The sequence below is a fragment of the Triticum urartu genome, chromosome 7A, assembly GCF_056163025.1.
Source record: "Triticum urartu cultivar PI428250 chromosome 7A, HENAU_Tu73, whole genome shotgun sequence".
NCBI classification, from domain to species: Eukaryota; Viridiplantae; Streptophyta; class Magnoliopsida; order Poales; family Poaceae; genus Triticum; species Triticum urartu.
In genome coordinates, this window is record NC_141879.1 from 550,435,574 (window position 1) to 550,453,374 (window position 17,801).

Genomic DNA, 17,801 nt, shown 5'->3' on the forward strand with positions numbered 1-17,801 from the left:
ATATGTTTTCATGCTATTTACACATAAAAATACCAGGGGAGGGAGGTATAGTACCGTGCTATTTACACAGAAGATACCGGAGTATCTTTTCAAAAAAAATCCCTATGGTCAAAGTTACCATGGTGTTTCTACCTCAGTTATCAGATGTGCGCTGCGTATATTACCATCTATTTACACATAAATTATCTGGTATATTTTCATATTTTTCTTCCCCAATGGTTAAAGTTACCACGATGTTTGTATCTAAATTATCAAGTCTATGGCGTGAATGTTATCGTGCTATTTATATACCCGGGGCCGGGGTTCAACAAATTTCTTCCCAATGATCAAAGTTACCATGATGCTTTCACCAAAGTTATCACGCCTTCAATGCTTATGACCATGCTACTTACACATAATGTACCGTGTGGTATACAAAAGTTATCATATTGGTGGTGCGTCATTTATCGTGGTGGTGATGGAGAATTTACCACGGGAAAAGTTTATGTGTCAGGTTTGATAGGTGAAACAAAAGTTTTTCAGTGATAAAATATTAAAGGCAAAACATGTCAAAAACAGTATTTTCCTTAGCTTGTTCAACAATGAGTGCCATAGGTGAGATGGTTGGCTCACTTTGTTGATTACCTGCAGACCAGAGATCAAATCCCAATTAAAGCATTGTTTTTGCCCAAAAATCTGAAAGGCACGTGGGGCCGTAACTGGTGATTGAAAGGAAGGAAATCAGGAGGGCGCGAAAGGAAGGAGATGAAGAGAGATCGGGAGGACGTGCGGGAAGGGAATGGAATGGAATGGAAGGAGATCGGGAGGGTGTGGCAGTTTTGCAATCTGCCACACGGTTGCCACTTACATATTTCGATAAGTAAAAAATGCATTGAGAAGGTGCAAACCACCATCTCTTTCATCTTTAATTACCCCACCCCTAATGAGCTAAAAACTGAGGAGACCATGTGTTGAATGTTATTGGTCTTAACTACCGTGTGATGAGAAAGAAGCATTTTCTTCGACTTTAAAATGCATTGAGAAGACAGAAGTACACTCTTTTATGGACAAATTTAGAATACCAAACGCATACTTATTCATGGACGGAGGGAATTAATCGACACACAACTATAATTTGGTCACCATGTCATGTTATTTATTATGGAGAGATGTCACTAGTGATACTAAGGATCCCGGTCCATTCATCCATATTGCCCTCTCTCTTTTGCGGTTGCATCAACCTCTGTCAAAGCACTTTCGCTTCTGTTTATAATCTGAAGTTTTATTTATTTTATTGCAATTATCACCTCCCAACACAAGTTGTATTATCTCCTTCCGTTTGGTGGATTTTTATGAGATACTGTTTCAGGCTGGCATCGCTGCGGACCTGCCGTCGTGAATCAGATTACTGAGACTGATTGCCGTTTCCTCTGCCAGTAGGCCGGACTTCACTGCTTTCGTGAATCAGATTATTCAAGACTAAGAGAGAGCGAGCTTGCCGCTTCCTCTGTAGGTGAGAACCAGATTCGTTATTTCACTTTTTCTCTACGATTCCCCATCCGGCGCTACTGAATATAGAATCTGGTTAAACGTCAACTGGCTAGCATTCCGCGTAGCCAGTTTCAAACTGCATCCAAGGTAAGCCTTGATGACCTCCAATTCCGGCTCACGGAGTCACCGGTCTTACATACACTGTTCACATTAGATCAAATGGGCGCAAGTGGATCACTACTCTACACATGACGGAGTACTTTCATGAAATACTACTGATCCACTGTTCACATGTAGATCAAGCATGGATGCAAATGCAAGCAGCGGGCGACCTATAAATATGCGCCGGATGAATCACATCGATCACAGATTCAAACGTCTCAATCCACCTCAGCATTCCAAGCCTCCCCCCTGCATTACCACCAATCTTGCTGCTTCTCTTGCTACAAATAGTCTGACGGGCAACATTCCAACTACACTTGGGAGCAGCTCTTCTCTTTGCTCTGTTGTTCTTGTGAACAATAGCCTCACTGGACATATCCCGCCTCTCCTCGCTAATAGTTCATCCCTTCAACTTCTGGACTTAACAAACAATCGCATGAGCGGAGAGATTCCTTCTGCGTTGCCTAACAGCATGTCACTTCAAAAATTATCACTGGGAATGAACAACTTTGTCGGGTCCATACCAGCTTTGTCGAACATTGGCCCACCCTTGCAATATCTTAAATTGCAATCAAACAATCTTTCTGGCACCATACCTTCTTCTTTAGGGAATTTTTCTTCGCTTCGCTACCTCTTGCTTGGAGATAATAATTTCCAAGGTAGAATCCCAATGAGTATAGGCAATATTCTGTACCTGAGAGTACTAGATCTCACTTATAATTCTTTGTCTGGGACAGTCCCTGACACTCTTTACAACATATCATCACTTGCATACCTTGGCATGGGTATGAACATACTTGTAGGGGAAATTCCATATAACATCGGATATACCCTTCCAAACATCCAAACTTTGATTATGCAAGGAAACAACTTCACAGGACAAATCCCCATTTCAATAGCCAACACAACCAACCTTCAGGTGATCAACCTCCGCGACAATTCATTCCATGGTATTGTTCCTTCTTTTGGGACTCTTCCTAGTCTAGTAGATCTGAATCTAGGCTGGAACCAACTTCAAGCAGGAGATTGGTCTTTCTTATCCTCATTGACCAATTGCACACAACTGGAGAAGTTGCGCTTGGATGCAAACAACCTTGAGGGTGTCTTGCCCAATTCCATTGCAGGCCTTTCAAAGAGCTTAGAGTTATTGTTATTAAGATCAAATAGAATATCTGGCACTATACCTTTGGAGATACAGTACTTGACAAGCCTCAGACGTCTTTACATGGAACGAAATTTGCTTACTGGAAATCTTCCTGAATCAGTTGGAAATCTTTCCAACTTGTTTGTCTTAAGCTTGTATCAGAACAAACTTTCCGGATCAATTCCACTTTCTGTCGGTAAACTGAGTCAACTGAGTGAGCTCTATTTACAGGAAAATAATTTTAGTGGCCCTATCCCAGGAGCTTTAGCAGGCTGCAAGAAGTTAGAAAAACTAAACCTCTCTTGTAACAGCTTTGATGGGACAATACCAAAGGAGTTGTTTTCTCTTCCCTCCCTTTCCCAGGGTTTGGACTTGTCCCACAACCAACTCTTTGGACATATACCTCCGGAGATTGGCAGCCTGAAAAATCTTGGGCCACTGAATATTTCCCATAATCAACTGTCTGGACAAATACCCCCCACTCTAGGTCAGTGCGTCCATCTGGAGTCCCTCCACATGGAGGGTAACCTCTTTCATGGGAAAATCCCTCACTCCTTCATAAGTTTGGGAGGCATCATTGAGATGGATCTATCTCAAAACAACTTATCAGGTGAAATCCCTGACATCTTTAAGTTCTTTAAGTCTATGAAGCTTCTCAATTTGTCCTTCAACAATCTCGAGGGTCCTGTACCAGCAGATGGAATATTTCAGAATGGAAGAAAGGTTTTTATTCAAGGGAACATGAAGTTATGTACCAGCACGCCATTGCTACGGGTGCCATTTTGCAATGCAGAGGCATCCAAACAATGGAATAGCTGCAGCATTCTCAAGATAGTAGGATTTACAGTTCTTTCTTTGGTCCTGTTATCATGCTTTGCAACCATTATTTTGAAGAAGAAAAAGAACTTCAAACAAGCAGCTCATCCATGCTGCAAAGAGTTGAAGAAGTTCACATATGCTAATTTAATGAGGGCAACAAATGGTTTCTCATCAGATAACTTGATCGGTTCAGGAAAATATGGGTCTGTGTACAGAGGTAGAATTGAATCTGAAGAACATGAAGTTGCCATCAAAGTTTTCAAACTCAATCAACTCAGAGCACCAAAAAGCTTCATTGCAGAGTGAGAAGCATTGAGAAATACTCGTCACAGGAATCTTATAAGGGTGATTACTGCATGCTCAACCATTGATCCAACAGGACATGATTTCAAAGCTATTGTTCTTGAATATAGTGTTAACGGCGACCTGGGAAGTTGGCTCCATCCAACAGTCCATGAGGATGGTCAGAGAAGGCCATTGAGTTTCGGTACAAGAATAGTAATAGCAGTGGATTTCGGGTTGGCTAAGTTCCTGCATAGTTACACTTCTTCGGACATTCATACTTCTACAAGCTTAGTGGGGCCAAGAGGATCAGTTGGATACATTGCCCCAGGTAATATTTTCTAAATAGAAGATGCTTTGTTTTTAATTAAAAAGAATGCAAGTTGTGTTAATTGATTGTTTGAATGACTTACGCATACTGCAGAATATGGATTTGGGAGCAAAATCTCCACTGAGGGCGATGTATTTAGCTATGGAGTCATCATCTTAGAAATGCTAACAGGAAAGCGTCCAACCAATGAGATGTTTAAAGATGGCCTGACCCTTTACAAATTTTTTGAAAAACCATTTCCTCAAAAGATTGAGGAGATTCTAGACCCTAGAATAGTTCCAGGTTATAGAGATGAAGGTGAAGATGCAGGCGGTGATTTAGACTGGGAAACTCAGCCAATCATTTTAATAAGTCAGAATCACCGACTGCAAGAATCATTTTCAGCATTGCAGAGCTGAGGAAAAGGAAAAATGCATACGATGCCTTGAAGAAGACTAGTTTACGTTTCCTGACTAAAAGTACTTCTTTTGTCCAAAAGGAAAAGTCTCTTGTGAAGCTTTTCCTAGCCTGCCCCTCCCTTGTATCTTGTGATTTTTCTTTTACTTTGCCGCACCGAACCGGCACCACTGTAAACCCTACCTATCTTAATAATACTCCCTCCATTCCAAAATATAGTGTGCCCGCGCTTCCCGAGGTCGAACTTTGACCATAAATTTAACGAACGAGACCGATTGCGGTGGGAGAAAAAGTTACATAATTAAAAACTTCTTTTGAATACGAATTCACTGATATAACTTCTGCTCCCACCGCAATCGGTCTTGATAGTTAAATTTACGGTCAAAGTTGAAGCATGAGGATAGAAGAAGCACTACATTGTGGAATGGAGGGAGTATAATGAAGCAGGCCAGCTGCATTCGTCCAATTTTATTTTATTTTATTGTGTATCCAAACTTGAACCAACCTAGCTATATGGGCTGGTTAACCTCCTAACATTCCAAAACCAGGCTGAATCACACCCTAAGGTCGTTTGGCATGGCTGTGTTAACGGGGTGGATTCAACACAACGTGGGTTTGATGGATTTCCAAGTTTGTACTGTACATACAACATAACCTCATTTTCACTGACCTGGATGGATGTTCAAAGGGGCAGTGGCTGCTCTGAAACCTTTGGTCGAACAGGTGGTGGGCGTTCATGCTCATCCAGGGCGCCGCTCGCCGTTGGACCTACCGGCATGCACACCGTTGGTGGAGGGCGCGAGCGCCTGGTCGGCCACCGGTCTTTCTCACGGTCCGCGCCCAACCATCCTGCATCTAGAAGCATCCTCGAAATCGGGTTCAAGGTCAGGACTAAGGATTGAAGACAGCAAGAGGGTAGTAAGTAGTAGTAACATGCTGCGAAAGCAACTACTACTACGTTACGTGAATGTTACAAACGGAAGAAATTTCAGGCTGGTTGCTTGGCCACTGGCGGACTAAAACCTCGAGTGCCAAATAAGTAGTAGTACGTACTCCTGTGTCCGAAAATACGGCTAGATACATTTTTTTTAATCCATTTTGATGGCAAGTATTTCCGGACGGGGGGAGTATGTCAGCACGCATATCTAGATACATGTATGGCCAGTCTCGGTTGGGACGAGTCCATCCATGCCTAGCATAGCAAGGAAAAACATGCTACGTACTACAAGTGGATCGGACCGACGACTGACTCCAAGAAATTCATTCAAGTCGTATCAATCCCAGAGCAGAGCACGCGCTCATGGACGATGGATGTCAACGCCCCATTTCCCATCGAAACGTATGTTGACTGCACGCAGTCTATGTTCTTTTTCCTCCGAAAAGAACTGCACACATGTGTACTGCTTAAGAGCAATTGGGCAAAGATCAATAACGTACGCACACCCTCTATAAAGAAATATAAAAGTGTTTCCTAAAGATCTAAACGCTCTTATATTTCTTTACGCAAGTTGTACGTACATCATACCTCTCAAAACGAAAATCTAACGCACACCTTTATTTGTTGAAGTGGATTGGAACGGTACAAAGATCAATAATATGACAGCGCTGAGATTACATGTCCACAGAGGTAACACGGCAGTAACCGCAGCAAGCATTTGCTCGTAGCACCTGAACAGTTGGCAATAATTCAATATTCTTCCGGAAGAGGAGGGCTTCTGCAGTTCGTACGGTGGGTGGCTGATCAAGGAGTACACGTTGAAGTGCCGTAGGCGAACTCTGATGACTTGCCGGTGTCTTTTTTTTTCTTTTTCTTTTTTAAACCTTGAGGAATGTGGGAAAGGCTCCCACTGACTTTGTATTATTAGCTGTTAGAGAGTCTTCTTGCCGGGGTCTTTAGCGTCTATATCCATAGTTCCAGGAGGTTGGCGTGGCGGACCATCGCGGGTAGATTCGCGCGGACCTTTAGGAACTGCAAGATCAGGATCTTCGCAAACTTTCTGATCAGGATGTGTTTCCGGAGAAGGCTCGCAAGTCACAGGAACTCGATGTTTAGAAATCACAATTGAGTGCGTCAGCAGCAAGTTACCTGGAGCGGCTGGAGGCTGAACGGCAGGATCAGCAGCCGGAGTGGCAGTTCCTGGAGCCGCAGGCGGAACGGCGGCGGAGGAGAAGAAAGAGCTCCGATGTGGCTTCCTGTGCGACATGAGCAGCAGCAGGGAGCGCAGAGACAGAGACGAGCGTGGAGCAAGTGCCATCCCCATCCCCGTTAGCCAGGCAAAGGAATGGAGACCGAGACAGAGTCTGTAGTGGTTGCGTCGAAATGAAGTCGATCTGTGATATGGCTGCCTTCGAACCAGCCGCTTGCAGGGGGTTTTATGCATTTGGAAATCAGAAATGTTGTAGGTCAACGAGGCGCCTAGAGCTACCTCTCCCAATGATTCCTCCATTAACTAATGCATGACCATCAAAGGTAGGAAAGTAAATGACAGAAAAAGGGGAAGATGTGCGTTCATACTTCAGCCAGCTACCATGCCGTTCTGACTAAGTTGCCTGTATGGGTGTTCATGCATTCCGATATCAGGAATGCCAAATCTCGCCGAGGTATATTCCCGGGCGGCGTGCGCGACGACTTCAAGAGCTACATGTTCATTATTCATCAAGAGAAAGCGTGCGTCCACACTGTACCTCAAGCTGCTGTTGGAGGGTGGCTGGGACAATTGCAATGTAAGCAGAGGTTGGAGGCATCGTCCTGCCGGGCTGTCCCTGTCTGAGAAATGAAAGGTCAAATCTGTTAGCGTCCAAATGCATGCACACAATATTAGCAATATTCTACAAGCCAAAATCTGGTCCAAAAGCATGTGGTCATGTATCATCCCAGTTCCCACCGTATCGATCGTTGACCGTGAAGTTGCTGTCTAGAGGGCTTAGCTACTATCCCTCTCCATAGTTGAGTGCTTAAACATCCTCTTACAAATCAGAGCTTTCATCCACATACTCCTGCAAACAATAACAATGGCGTCTTCGGGTGTCTTGTTTCCAGGTTTTGTTTGGTTTCTATGCCTTTTTGCCTTCTTTTGCTGCCTGACATTAGCCACCTGCGGTGAAACCGAAAATGATAGACAATCCCTCCTTTGTTTCAAGTCCTGGCTCTCGGGTCCAGCAGGAGTTTTAGCTTCATGGAGCAACACGTCCCTCGACGTTTGCGAGTGGCATGGGATCACCTGCAGCATGGTGTCCCCTCGTCGTGTGATTGCGCTGGACCTCCAGTCAGAAGGCATCTCAGGCTCCATACCACCTTGCATTGCCAACCTGACCTCTCTTACAAGGCTGCAACTGTCAAATAATAGCTTGAGTGGTGGCATACCATCAGAGCTTGGCCTCCTGAGCGGGCTCCGCGACCTCAACCTCAGCATGAACACTTTGGAAGGTAACATCCCGCCTGAACTCTCTGCATGTTCGCAACTCCAAATCCTTGGTTTGTGGAACAATTCCCTCCACGGAGACATCCCACCTAGCCTTAGCCAATGCAAACATCTTCAAGAGATTAACCTTCGCAACAATAACCTGCAAGGAAGCATCCCTTCTGCTTTTGGAAATCTCCCTAAGCTGCGCATACTAGTTCTCGCTAGCACTGGACTTACCGGCAACATACCTCCGTCTTTAGGCAGCAGCCCTCATCTCACATATGTCGATCTTGGGAACAATGCTCTCTTAGGGGTCATCCCAGAGTTCCTAGCAAACAGTTCATCTCTTCAAGTACTTAGACTCATGAAAAATAATTTTACTGGAAAACTCCCAAGTGCTCTCTTCACCACTTCTTCACTTATTGCTATTTGCCTCCAACAGAACAGTTTTGTTGGTTCAATACCTTATGTTACTGCCACATCTCCCCCAATTAAATATCTCTACTTAAGGAAGAACCATCTTTCAGGAATAATACCTTCCTCACTAGGTAACCTGTCCTCCCTGGTTCATCTTCGCCTTGCAGAAAATCAGTTAGTTGGGAGCATCCCAGAGAGCTTAGGTTATATTCCTACACTAGAGACATTGACCTTGGACATAAACAACTTATCTGGGCCAGTCCCATTGTCTTTATTCAACATGTCATCCCTCACAGTTCTTGCCATCGCAAAAAACTCTCTTGTCGGAAAATTACCCTTCGACATCGGCCACACGCTTCCAAATATTCGGAGATTAATACTATCAGAGAACAGTTTTGATGGGCCAATCCCAGCCTCTCTTCTCAAAGCTTACAGCTTACGCATGCTTCACCTGGATAATAATAGGTTTACTGGATTCATACCATTCTTCGGTTCACTGCAAAATTTAGAGAAACTTGATCTGGGGCACAACAAGCTAGAAGCAGGTGATTGGGGCTTTGTCTCTTCACTATCAAATTGCTCCAGGTTGAGTATGCTGGGGCTGGATGGAAACAACCTCCAAGGGAAATTACCAAGTTCTATTGGCAATCTTTCCAATAGTCTTGAGTCATTGTGGCTAAATAGCAACCAAATTTACGGGCCTATACCACCAGAGATTGGCAACCTTAAGAACCTCAATAATTTGTACATGGGTAACAATCTTCTCACTGGAAATATACCACCAACACTTGGGAAACTGCACAGAATGGTCTATCTATCCTTTGCAGAAAACCGGCTTTCCGGGCAGATTCCAGATACTATTGGCAATCTTGTCCAGCTGAGTATGCTGAAATTGGATTGGAACAACTTTAGTGGAAGGATACCAGCAAGTATAGCACATTGCACTCAACTCAGTATACTCAACCTTGCTCACAACTCACTAGTTGGGAGTATACCAAGCAAAATCTTCAAAATCTCTACACTTACTGAAGAGTTGGACTTGTCACACAATTACTTGTCTGGAGAAATGCCTGACGTCGGCAATCTGATTCATCTTAAGAAAATGAACATGTCAAATAACAGGCTGTCTGGCGACATACCATCAACTCTCGGCCAGTGTGTGGATCTGGAGTATCTTGAGATGCAAAGCAACTTCTTTATAGGAAGCATTCCACAGTCTTTTGCCAGATTATCCAACATAAAAAATATGGATATTTCTCAGAACAATTTGTCCGGAGAAATACCAGAGCCTCTCAAATCCTTGAAACACCTCCAATACCTCAATTTATCCTTCAACCAGTTTCATGGACCAATTCCGAGAGGTGGTGTTTTTGACATTGCTGGTGCAGTATCAATTGAAAGAAATTATCATCTGTGTACAAGCATTCCAACAGGAGGTATGTCCCTTTGCTCTGCACTGGTTGACAAGAAAAGAAAACACAAGTCATTGGTTCTTATCCTAGAGATTGTGTTGCCCATTGTTGGTGTCACTATGATCATTATGTCATGTATTGTGATAATTTATCGGAAGAAGAAAATGCAAGCCAATCTCCATTTGCAACATGTCAATGAGCACACAAAAAAGATATCATATGAAGACATTGTAAAGGCGACAGATAGATTCTCTTCTGCAAACTTAATTGGTTCTGGATCATTTGGAAGGGTTTATAAGGGCAGTCTCCAGTTTCAAGAAGATCAAGTTGCCATCAAGATTTTTGACCTTGACATTTATGGAGCACATAGGAGCTTCGTATCAGAGTGTGAAGCCCTTCGTAATGTGCGCCATCGAAATCTTGTAAAAATCATTACTTCATGCTCTTCAGTGGATCATACTGGGGCAGATTTCAAGGCCCTAGTGTTCCCATACATGCCAAATGGTAACCTAGAAATGTGGCTACACCCGATGGATCATGAACATGGTGAAACAAATACTCTGTCATTAAGCCAAAGGATTAATGTAGCCTTGGATGTAGCATTTGCTTTGGATTATCTTCACAACCAGTGTGCATCTCCAATTATACATTGCGACTTGAAGCCAAGCAATATTCTTTTGGGTCTTGATATGGTTGCATACGTCACCGATTTCGGCCTAGCAAGATTTCTGTTCAGTGCACCAAATGCACATCAAGACAGTTCAATAAGTGTCTGCCACCTAAAAGGATCCATAGGATACATTCCACCAGGTTTGATAAGCTTATTCTCAAAAGAAATTAGTTTTATTTATAGAGTTGTCCAAATAATGATTATCCTCTAATTTTATTGTGTTCGCAAATGTAAATGCAGAGTATGGCATGAGCCAACAGATATCAACCAAGGGTGATGTCTACAGTTTTGGAGTGCTTCTGTTACAATTGATAACAGGGTGCAGTCCAACTGGTGAAAAATTTAGTAATGGTATAAGCCTTCATGAATTTGTTGATAGAGCATTTACAAAGAACATTCATGAGGTCGTTGATCCCACAATACTACAAGATGACAGGAATGCAGGCGACCTGATGAAGAATTGTGTTATCCCACTGATTATACTCGGCCTCTCTTGCTCCACGACATCACCAAAAGACCGGCCGGATATGGGTCAAGTTTCTACTGAGATCCTTAGAATCAAGCACGCGGCCTCACACATGCATGCCAGGTGAAGCAAAGATTTGGACGACGGAAACTTGCGCCAGAAGCGCATCTAAAGAAGAAAAGTGATGTAACTACCTAATGGTGTTTTCCTTTTAGGATTCAGTTACTGGCATTTCCGAACAGTAATATTCTCTTGCTGCAATAGCATTTCATGTAATTTTTCTTTTAGTTTTATTGAGTCGTAACTCTGTAAGCACCATCCAAGGGATTATTAAGGCTCAAATGTCCAATCAGATTGATTTACAATGTTTTTAGAAGGTGATTTCGGATCCGAATGAGAATGCACATGAATGCAAATGCTGGTCCTATGGGAGATTTGGCAGGAAAGGAACAAGTGCACTTTCAGGGACAAGATCGCCTCCGCACACGAGGTTGTCGCCGCAATCAATGGAGCTATGGCGCCTAGCCGGAGCTAAATTTGTTGAGACCCCTTTGGGAATCCTCCATGAGAGACTGTTAATTCTCTGGCAGCCAATAGGGCTGTAGTTTTCTTTATTTTCAGTTCCTTTCATTTTCATCCATGATCTTAGGATTCCCACGATTTTATCTTCCGTTGCTTCCTGCTAATCGCCAATCAAAGCCAGCAATTTGCTGGATCTTTCAAAAAAAAGTCTGCACATGAAATCAACAAGAAAATAAAATCCCCTACAGAGTAACTCGAACTGAGTCGAGATTCTCAAGATCCCAGCCTATTTCGCCCAATCCCCGTGGAAGATCACCCCAGATCAAGCAGACAGACATGGCGCTTGTACCTGTTCGCCGGAGAACCTAGCGGTGGCGCTGCTTCGCCCCGACTGCCGCCGGGGCCCGCTGGTGCTGCCGCTGCTTGGGCCCCGCCACGCATTGGCCCTGTCCTCGCAAGCCTGCAGGCTCCGCCGTCGTCGAAGCTCGGGCCGCCTGCAGCGTGGTCGTGCCAGCACCGGGGCTCACCCTGTTGTCTCACGGGCGAAACAGCTGTGTGTTGATTTCTACGCATACGATAGTTGTACGATGACCGATTCATCCATGTGCTGCACTTCGGTGCTTTGCGTGGAAGATGTCACACGTGTGGCATATCCGTCGGGTGATCGTGTTCAGAAAACAGCTCACATGTTTGGGTGTAGTAATGACGGCTCACATGACCCACAACTATTCATTTTGATTCTGTGAGCGTGAATGCCTGTGTAATCAATTTTAGTTGTCATGTGTAATTAACTGTAGTTGTCACGTCTGCTATGCTCATGTGTCATTAAATATATTTGTCATGTGTAACTAATTGGAGTTGCTACATGTAGCCAAATCATAATTGCCATGTGTGATTAACTAGTTGCCACATATATCTGTAGTTGTTGAGTGTGGTTAAATCATAGTTGTCATGTATGGTGAATCATAATTGTCATGTGCGATTAACTAGTCGTCACATATATATAAACAACTGTAGTTGACATATATCACCGTGTGAGCATCGTGTGGACGAAGAGCAGTTTAGCCCACACGTTTGGGCAAGCGTTCTGTTGGAAATATTAGCACTTTTCCGATTAGACTTATTTACGAGTAAACAGTAAGCATGGCATAAAAGGTATGCATCTCATAGCGATACCTAAGCATATCAGCACGTACAGAACATAGAATCGAACCTTCTATGAGCAGCACATATACGGCTAGCATAAGTAGTGGTAAACGAGGGATGAACAGATCATACCCTCCGGTTGACCAGGCCAATGCAGCGGCGGCAGCACCAGCCTCGGCGTCGTCCATGGCCTTCTTCTTAGCGGCGGCGGCGGCGGCCATGGTGTCGATGCAGAGAAAGTAGTGGAAAGCAGAGGCGAACGGAGTTGGGGACGGATCGGGAGCAGTCGCGTCGAGACGCTTCCCAAAAACCTTATTGCCGTTCTCCCGGGCAGGATCTCGAACGACAGGGTTCCGGAGGCACCTGCTTTCCCGACCAGCCGTGCACGCGGTCGTCGGGATGGGATTGCCGAAGGCAACACAGAGTGAGAAAACAGTAGATGACGGCTAGGTCATGCGAGAGGGAGTTAGTGAACCGAACTAGGTTACTTCACTGGCCAGAGCCTTCTTATATAGTCCGTAAGGAAGAAAGTCGTGGGCCTTGTCGAGGCCCATGACCGAGTCGGCCCACTCCCAGCAAGGGAGTTACTGTTCCCGCCAAGGGTCGCACTCCCGGCAAGAGAGTTGACGAATCCCGGCAACGCAAGTCAGCCCACAGTCCAACGTATTGGACAATGGCCCACATGTTAGCGACTCGTTAATTAATCCCTGATTAATTAATTCATTCCTGAGCGGCAAAAACAAGTTTCGGCTCGGCTCAATCCCGCAACCCGCAACCCGCGACGCGCGCGTCGTGACGAAGCGTGGCGGGGCGGGCGGCGAGGAGGAGGAGCGCGCGTGTACCAGTCCTCTTCCCAAGCTCCCAATGGCAAGTGGTAGAGCAGCCCATATAAAGTGGCCTCAACTCTCCTCAAATAGCAAGGTGGGACTAAACTTCCCACCACCTGCCATCTCATACATGGGCCTCAAGATTAACCAGGGATTAGTGTCTTATATGGGCCTAAGCCCATCCATAATTGTGATGTCCGGATATTTAAGCTACAGTAAAACCCTCCTAATAATGTCATGTCATCTTTGATTACTATTGCTAAACTTTCGTTAGTTCAAACCGATTCAAAATCAATTCAAAAAAATGGCAAACAACAAAAGTTTTTAAAAGTTGAAACAAAAATGTTCAGTGGTTGCCGAATATTACGAGGGTAATTACAGTGCAGCAAACATATTTTTCGAAAATGCCTAAATAATTTAAAATGGAATAAAACAGAAAAGTAAATAAATAAAAGAAAAGAAAATACAAAACAAAAAACAAAAAACAAAAAAAAGAAAGAACTCCCCCCACTGGGCTCTGGCCCAGCAGGCCACAGCCCCACTGGGCCAACCCCCCAGGCCCAGCCGATCGGCCCCCCCACCCTCTCCATAACCCCCCCGAAACCCTAGTGTTTCCCCCGTCGCCCCACTCGCCCCATGACTCCCTCTCGTTCCCCTCCTCCTCTCTCGTTGGATCTGGATCGGGAGGGCTCGATCCCGTCCCCGACGCCGCCGCCCGGATCAAACCCCGCCGTCGCCGCCGCCCGGAGCTCCCCCGCCGGCCTGCCTCCCTGCCAGACGTTGTCTCCGACCTCCTCTTCAACCCCCGCTGCCCGAACCCCTAGGCCCCCCCGGTGAGCTCCCTCTCTGCCTTCTCCTTCCCGTAGTCGTCGCGGTCATCACCGTGCGCTCGCGCTCCGCCACGCCGTGACTCCGCTCACCGCAGCCCCGCTCCTCCTCCGCATGCGCGCTCGCGCTCACCACGGGCAAACCACGTCGCCCGCACTTCCCGCGCTCGCGGCCTCCTCCCCCGCACGCGCCTGGACCGCCCCCCTGCGCTCCCTTCCGTGGCACCGAACGCCCGCGCCCACGGCCACACGCGCACACGCGCGCGCTCGCCCGCAGCATGCCGCTCGCCCTGCTCTGGCCTTCCCAGCGCGCCTGTCGTAGCTGGCGCCGCCCGCTGCAGCCAGTCACCGCGCCCGCCTCCCCTGCTTCTTGTCCCACCGCAGCACTACTTGTCGCACTGCGCTGCCGCTGAGCTGCTGCTAGTGCAGCTCCGCTCCCCACCCCGCGCCTCCTCCTCCCAACGCCGCATGCTGCCGCGCCGCCCTTCCTTCGCTCCGCTGCCGTTCTGGCCGCGCCTGGCCGTTCCCTTGCTCCGCCCCGCCCTCGCCGTCCTCCGTCGTGCCCTGCGCCCACTCCGACGACCGCCCACGCCGCGCCGTCGACCACGCGCCCGGCGCCGGCGCCCCTCTGCGCCCGCTCGACCCTCTCCTGGGTCGGGCGCCCGCAACGGCCAGCGCCCGCACCCGCGGCAACCGCAGCGCCCGCTAACCCACTAAGGCCCCATGGGCCTATGACATGGGGGCCCCATGCCCCACAAAACATTTACAAAAAATAAATAAATAATAAATAATAAATAAAATTAATTAATTAATTAATTAATTAAAGAATTAATTAACTTAATTAATTAAAGAATTAATTAACTTAATTAATTTTGATTAATTAAACTAATCAACTAATTAAACTAATTAAACTATTAATTAATTAATTAATTAATCAGTCAATGACAGTGGGGCCCACCCATAATTAATTCTAATTAGATTAATTTAATTTGGATAATTAACATGTGTCTCTGACCAGTGGGACCCACTGGTCAGGTTGACCAGTCAACCCCCGTTGACTGCTGACGTTAGCATGACATCATGCTGATGTCATAAATCCATTTTTGAATTAATTTAAATAATTAATTAAATTCCAGAAATTAATAAAATCTTTAGAAAATCATATCTTTTAATTCGTAACTCGGATTAAATTATTTTCAACATGAAAGTTGCTCAGAACGACGAGACGAATCCGGATGCGCAGCCCGTTCGTCCACCACGCATCCCTAGCATAGCGAACACGCGACTTTCCCCCTCCGGCTCCTCTGCCCGAAAACGCGAAACACCGGGGATAATTTCCCGGATGTTCTCCCCTTCACCGGTACCACCTCGTACCGCGTTAGGGCACACCTAGCATCACACTTTGTCATGTCATGCATCATCATGCATTTGTTTGCATTATATTTATTGTTTCTCCCCCCCTCTTCTCTCGCTAGACACCGAGACCGACGCCGCTGCTACCCAGTACGACTACGGTGTTGACGACCACTCTCTTGCTAGAGCAACCAGGCAAGCCCTCCCCCCTTGATCACCAGATATCCCCTACTCTTCTCTATACTGCTTGCATTAGAGTAGTGTAGCATGTTACTGCTTTCCGTTAATCCTATCCTGATGCATAGCATGTCATTGTTGCTACTACTGTTGATACCTTACCTGCAATCCTACATGCTTAGTATAGGTTGCTAGTAATTCATCAGTGGCCCTACATTCTAGTCCGTCTGCCATGCTATACTATCGGGCCGTGATCACTCGGGAGGTGATCACGGGTATATACTATATACTTTATACATAATACATGTGATGACTAAAAGACGGGTCGGCTCGTAGGAGTACCCGCGAGTGGATCTTTGTGGCGAAGCGACAGGGCAGGTTGAGACCACCTAGGAGAGAGGTGGGCCTGGCCCTTGTCGGCGTTCGCGGTTATTTCAAGGTAACACGTTTAACGAGATCTTGGTATTTGATCTGAGTCTGGCTACTGGCCTATACGCACTAACCATCTACGCGGGGACAGTTATGGGCACTCGACGTTGTGGTATCAGCCGAAGCCTTCGTGACGTCAGCGACTGAGCGGCGCGCGCCGGATTGGAACGTAAGCCTGCTCTTGTATTAAGGGGGCTAGTTCTGCTTCCGGCCGCCCTCGCAGTGTGCAGGTGTGCAATGGGCGATGGGCCCAGACCCCCGCGCCATAGGATTTAGACCGGCGTGCTGACCTCTCTATTGTGCCGAGGTAGGGCTGCGACGTGTTGATCTTCCAAGGCCGGGCATGACCCAGGAAAGTATGTCCGGCCAAATGGGATCGAGCGTGTTGGGTTATGTGGTGCACCCCTGTAGGGAAGTTAATCTATTCGAATAGCCATGATCTTCAGTAACAGGACGACTTGGAGTTGTACCTTGACCTTATGACAACTAGAACCGGATACTTAATAAAACACACCCTTCCAAGTGCCATATACAACCAGTGATCGCTCTCTCACAGGGCGACGAGGGGAGGATCATCGGTTAGGATTATGCTATGCGATGTTACTTGGTAAACTTACCATCTACTCTCTACTCCTGCTGCAAGATGGAGGTTATCAGAAGCGTAGTCTTCGAAAGGACTAGCTATCCCCCTCTTATTCCGGCATTCTGCAGTTCAGTCCACATATGATACCCTTATTCCATTTGATACCAATGCATACATATGTAGTGTAGCTCCTTGCTTGCGAGTACTTTGGATGAGTACTCACGGTTGCTTTGCTCCCTCTTTTCCGCCTTTCTATACCCGATTGCTGCGACCAAACGATGGCGCCCAAGAGCCAGACGCCACCGTCGATGACGACTACTACTACTCAGGAGGTGCCTACTACTACGTGCAGCCCGCTGATGGCAACCAGGAGTAGTTAGGAGGATCCCAGGCAGGAGGCCTGCGCCTCTTTCGATCTGTATCCTAGTTTGTGCTAGCCTTCTTAAGGCAAACTTGTTTAACTTATGTCTGTACTCAGATATTATTGCTTCCGCTGTTTCGTCTATGATCGAGCTCTTGTATTCGAGCCCTCGAGGCCCCTGGCTTGTAATATGATGCTTGTATGACTTATTTTAATTGTAGAGTTGTGTTGTGATATCTTTCCGTGAGTCCCTGATCTTGATCGTACACATTTGCGTGTATGATTAGTGTACGATTGAATCGGGGGCGTCACAAGTTGGTATTAGAGCCGACTGCCTGTAGGAATCCCCCTTCCACACTCCTTGGCCGAAGTCGAGTCTAGACATTACAAAAACTTTTACTAACATGGCTGTGTGCCTTACGAGCCCACGTCGCCATCTGGGTGGTATTAGGATCTTTTACTCCTCGATCCTTACTCTGGGACTCTGAACTCTCTTCTACTCGGGTTAAACGATTTTACTAACTTTAACATTAGGATCCCGTGACCACGTTCACCCCAAAGTTGGATAAGCCCTAGCTATTCATTAGAGTAGTATATTGAACA

At 46.1% G+C, this 17,801-nt stretch overlaps 2 protein-coding genes and 1 pseudogene across 5 annotated transcripts; 2 read left to right on the plus strand and 1 right to left on the minus strand.

Annotated features, from left to right (window-relative positions):
- Positions 1–1,607: 1,607 nt before the first annotated feature.
- On the minus strand, positions 1,608–12,110 carry LOC125520223 (uncharacterized). Of its 4 annotated transcripts, none has more exons than XR_015612360.1 (3): positions 11,845–11,984; positions 7,290–9,881; positions 1,608–3,461 (listed from the first exon to the last, which is right to left on the minus strand). XR_015612360.1 is itself a non-coding variant. In XM_087537996.1 (3 exons), the coding sequence occupies exons 1-3, from the start codon at positions 12,093–12,095 to the stop codon at positions 6,473–6,475; spliced, it is 915 nt and encodes a 304-aa protein (XP_087394122.1). In that variant the 5' UTR covers positions 12,096–12,110; the 3' UTR covers positions 6,009–6,472. The 4 variants fall into 4 exon arrangements, 1 of the variants encoding a protein (XP_087394122.1); XM_087537996.1 differs by lacking the exon at positions 1,608–3,461 and adding an exon at positions 6,009–7,054 and having other exon boundaries at positions 7,290–7,371; positions 11,845–12,110; XR_015612362.1 differs by lacking the exon at positions 1,608–3,461 and having other exon boundaries at positions 6,719–7,371; positions 7,490–9,881.
- Positions 2,083–5,365, plus strand: LOC125520220 (receptor kinase-like protein Xa21; annotated as a pseudogene).
- Positions 7,617–12,031, plus strand: LOC125520219 (uncharacterized). The gene is made up of 2 exons (XM_048685064.2): positions 7,617–10,647; positions 10,748–12,031. The coding sequence occupies exons 1-2, from the start codon at positions 7,617–7,619 to the stop codon at positions 11,098–11,100; spliced, it is 3,384 nt and encodes a 1,127-aa protein (XP_048541021.2). The 3' UTR covers positions 11,101–12,031.
- Positions 12,111–17,801: the final 5,691 nt, after the last annotated feature.

Bases quoted from the DNA above. Each gene is read 5' to 3' on its own strand.
- LOC125520219 (XM_048685064.2), top strand. From the start codon at position 7,617: ATGGCGTCTTCGGGTGTCTTGTTTCCAGGTTTTGTTTGGTTTCTATGC. The intron at 10,648-10,747 runs GTTTGATAAGCT...ATGTAAATGCAG, and splicing joins CATAGGATACATTCCACCAG to AGTATGGCATGAGCCAACAG.
- LOC125520223 (XM_087537996.1), bottom strand. From the start codon at position 12,095: ATGAATCGGTCATCGTACAACTATCGTATGCGTAGAAATCAACACACA. The intron at 7,372-11,844 runs GTACAAGCGCCA...TTCATTTCTCAG, and splicing joins CTAGGTTCTCCGGCGAACAG to ACAGGGACAGCCCGGCAGGA. The intron at 7,055-7,289 runs GTACAGTGTGGA...GTCATGCATTAG, and splicing joins CCCTCCAACAGCAGCTTGAG to TTAATGGAGGAATCATTGGG.